We start from the raw sequence: 2,813 nt of genomic DNA, 5'->3' as shown, positions 1-2,813 counted from the left end.
TAAACACTGTGCCATTTTGGCGCAGTGCTACAGTGCTGTGCCAAATTTGGTGCAGTACTGTAGCACTGCGCCAAAATGGCGCGACACTGTAGCAAAAATAAAATTTTGGTTTTTTTGTTTTTTTTTTTAATTTTGTTAAGTTAATTTGAGTATTAAATTTTACACCAAATTTGAGTATTTGTATTTAATTTAATTTGATTATTATTTATAATAATGATATAATTTAAAAAATGATGAGAATGTCCGATTTCGAAATTTTTTTGCTCGACATAAACAAATCAAGGATACAGAGGCTCACCATGCTCTTCGAAATGCATTAATTAATCATTTGTGGGAAGAACATACTAATTTGGAAAATTAAATTACTATCAATATAGAATTTTACCTTTGTGTTGTTGTTGTTTTTTTTTTTTTGTATCATTTTATATTAGATGTAATGTTTTTTTATAATGTTTTTCTATATTAAATGTAATGTTTATTTGATTAAATAAATGCTTAATTCTATTAAATTAGTATAATTTTTAAAATAATTATTATTTAATAAAAATATCATTCCTAATATTTAATTAATATATACAAAAATAATGAGTGAAATAGATTAATTGTTGATTATTACAATAAAAGAAATAAAAAAAATATTCTTTTTGATGCAATATTTGGTATTGTGGGTTGGAGATGGAATAGTGTTTTACACCAAATTTTGCACCAAATTAGTACAATGGGTTAAAGATGGTCTTAGTAGTGCAATAAAATAGTTTTTCAATTATACCCCTCAGTGGTCAACCTTACCTCTTTAACCCATCTTATGATAATAAGTTAGTCACTGTCGATCTTCCCATGCCATTGGACCTGCAAATATATAACTATTAATGGCAATTGATGTGGAAATCTTACCGACAACATAGTATCGCTAGCCTCCAAATGTCTAAAATAATACAAAGCATTATTTACTAAAATATTTGTAATTTTTAATTTATTCCTTAAAGCAACAATGAGATATCAATCCAACCCGACATACTTACAATTACTGTAACATTTATAGCTGGTATGGAAATTATTGGGTTACATTTTTTTCTTTTAAATTCGGATAAATATTTGCCGGTTGTATTTCATTGAACCTTTACCAATCAATCCAATCCTGATAGCAACCAAACACATCACTTTTTGTAATTTGATGAATCGACACAAACACATGGAGATTATTGTTGCTAGTCATGGTATGGTGAAGATACAACCTGGTAAATTCTTGATTGTTGATTTTAATTGATTTCAACATCTCAAATGAATATTTAGGAGTAGAAATAAATATAGATTATGCTGGCATTTTTATTTTTTTTCATGTTAATATAAATATTATCAATGTAGATAAATTTTCACGTTTCATTAATGACATGATTGAGCTTATACATTATAGCAAAATTTAATTAGCATGATATGATAAGATTGTTTAGAAGAATCGAAATAATAAAGTTTAACTGATGTATAAATTTAAAGTCCCCAATACAGTGAATGATACTTCACAATAAATATGCATGATATTTACACTCATTTTTTTCAGAACTTAGTTATTGCTCTTTCACTCTTATTATAAATGTAGAAGATGTTATTAATATTATTTTATCAATAATGCTATAGCCACCGGTATTTTTATACCGAAATATTATATTAGCCTACGTGTCTCGTGATTCACGTAAGTAAATCAGACACGTTTCACGTTATTAAATTTTTTCTAGTGAACGGTCGTTCATCAACTATGGACGGCCGTTCACTTACTATGGACTCCCGTCCATATTATATGGACGGGGGTCTATTTACTATGGACGGGCGTCCTCCATCAATAAAATAAAATAAAAAAATATAAACAAAATTAAGAGACGGCCATCCATAACTTGAGGACGATCGTCCCAAAAAATGGACGGGCGTCCACATATAATAGACGCCGTCCAATATTTTAATAATAAAATTCCATTAACAATGCTTTAAAAAAAAAAAAAAAAAAAATTAGATGTCAGTCCACAAGGAATGGACGGTCGTCCCTCATCTGCCATCAGTTTGATACAATAAACTGAATAAAGAGAGTCAGGATTCCTAAAGATTTTTGACAACATCTAGGGAAGCAAGGTCGTTTTTGACAGCAATTTTGAGAAAGAAATTGATAAAAGAAAAATGACAGATTTTTGACAGCATCTAGGGGATGAGGCGAGTGCTGAGGTGGTAGAGTTGAAGAAGAGTCTGGGAGAGAAGGGAGTGAAATTGGAGGGATTAGAGAAAGAAATTGATGGGTTGAAGAGTGAGAAGAATGTGAGGGAGTTGGAAAGAAAAGTTGGGACTTTGGAAGTGAGGGAATTGGAAGAGAAGAGTAAAAGCGTGAGAGTTGAAGAGGAAATGAGGGAAAAAATTGATGACAAAGAGAGGGAAATTAGTGGGTTTAAGAAGAAAGTTAATGTTTTGGAGTCTGAATTGGATAAGTGGATAGTTGAGAAGAAGTCAGTGGAGGGAAGTTTGCAGGAATCAGAGAGCAAATCCAAGGAAATGGAGGCCCGATTCTGCTGAAGCCCAATGGTAGTTGTTAGTTTCAATGGGTGGAGCCCATTTAGGGATTACTCCACCATCACTCCACAATTAAACATTATCCCAAAATTTTCATCTTTTTTAATTGAACCCAGTCCAACATTTACCATTAAATGTCTGAAAGGTTGGTCAATAAACACTCAGACAAAATAGTTTTTCGGGTATACCCGGCCTCAAGTAGTCAACCCTAGCTCACTCATAAATGATTTCGTCTGTATATATATTAATTAGCACATTACCTC

At 31.2% G+C, this 2,813-nt stretch overlaps 1 protein-coding gene across 1 annotated transcript; it reads left to right on the top strand.

The window, feature by feature from the left end:
• The first annotated feature begins 1,192 nt into the window (after positions 1-1,192).
• LOC116145796 (peroxisomal and mitochondrial division factor 2-like) lies at positions 1,193-2,553 on the top strand. The gene is made up of 2 exons (XM_031431237.1): positions 1,193-1,238; positions 2,192-2,553. Exons 1-2 carry the CDS (start codon positions 1,193-1,195, stop codon positions 2,551-2,553), a joined length of 408 nt encoding a protein of 135 aa, XP_031287097.1.
• The last annotated feature ends 260 nt before the right edge of the window (positions 2,554-2,813 follow it).

The sequence above is a fragment of the Pistacia vera genome, unplaced genomic scaffold, assembly GCF_008641045.1.
Source record: "Pistacia vera cultivar Batoury unplaced genomic scaffold, PisVer_v2 Contig467, whole genome shotgun sequence".
NCBI classification, from domain to species: domain Eukaryota; kingdom Viridiplantae; phylum Streptophyta; class Magnoliopsida; order Sapindales; family Anacardiaceae; genus Pistacia; species Pistacia vera.
The sequence above is the reverse complement of the archived record's forward strand: the minus strand, read 5'-3'. Positions and strand labels throughout refer to the sequence as shown.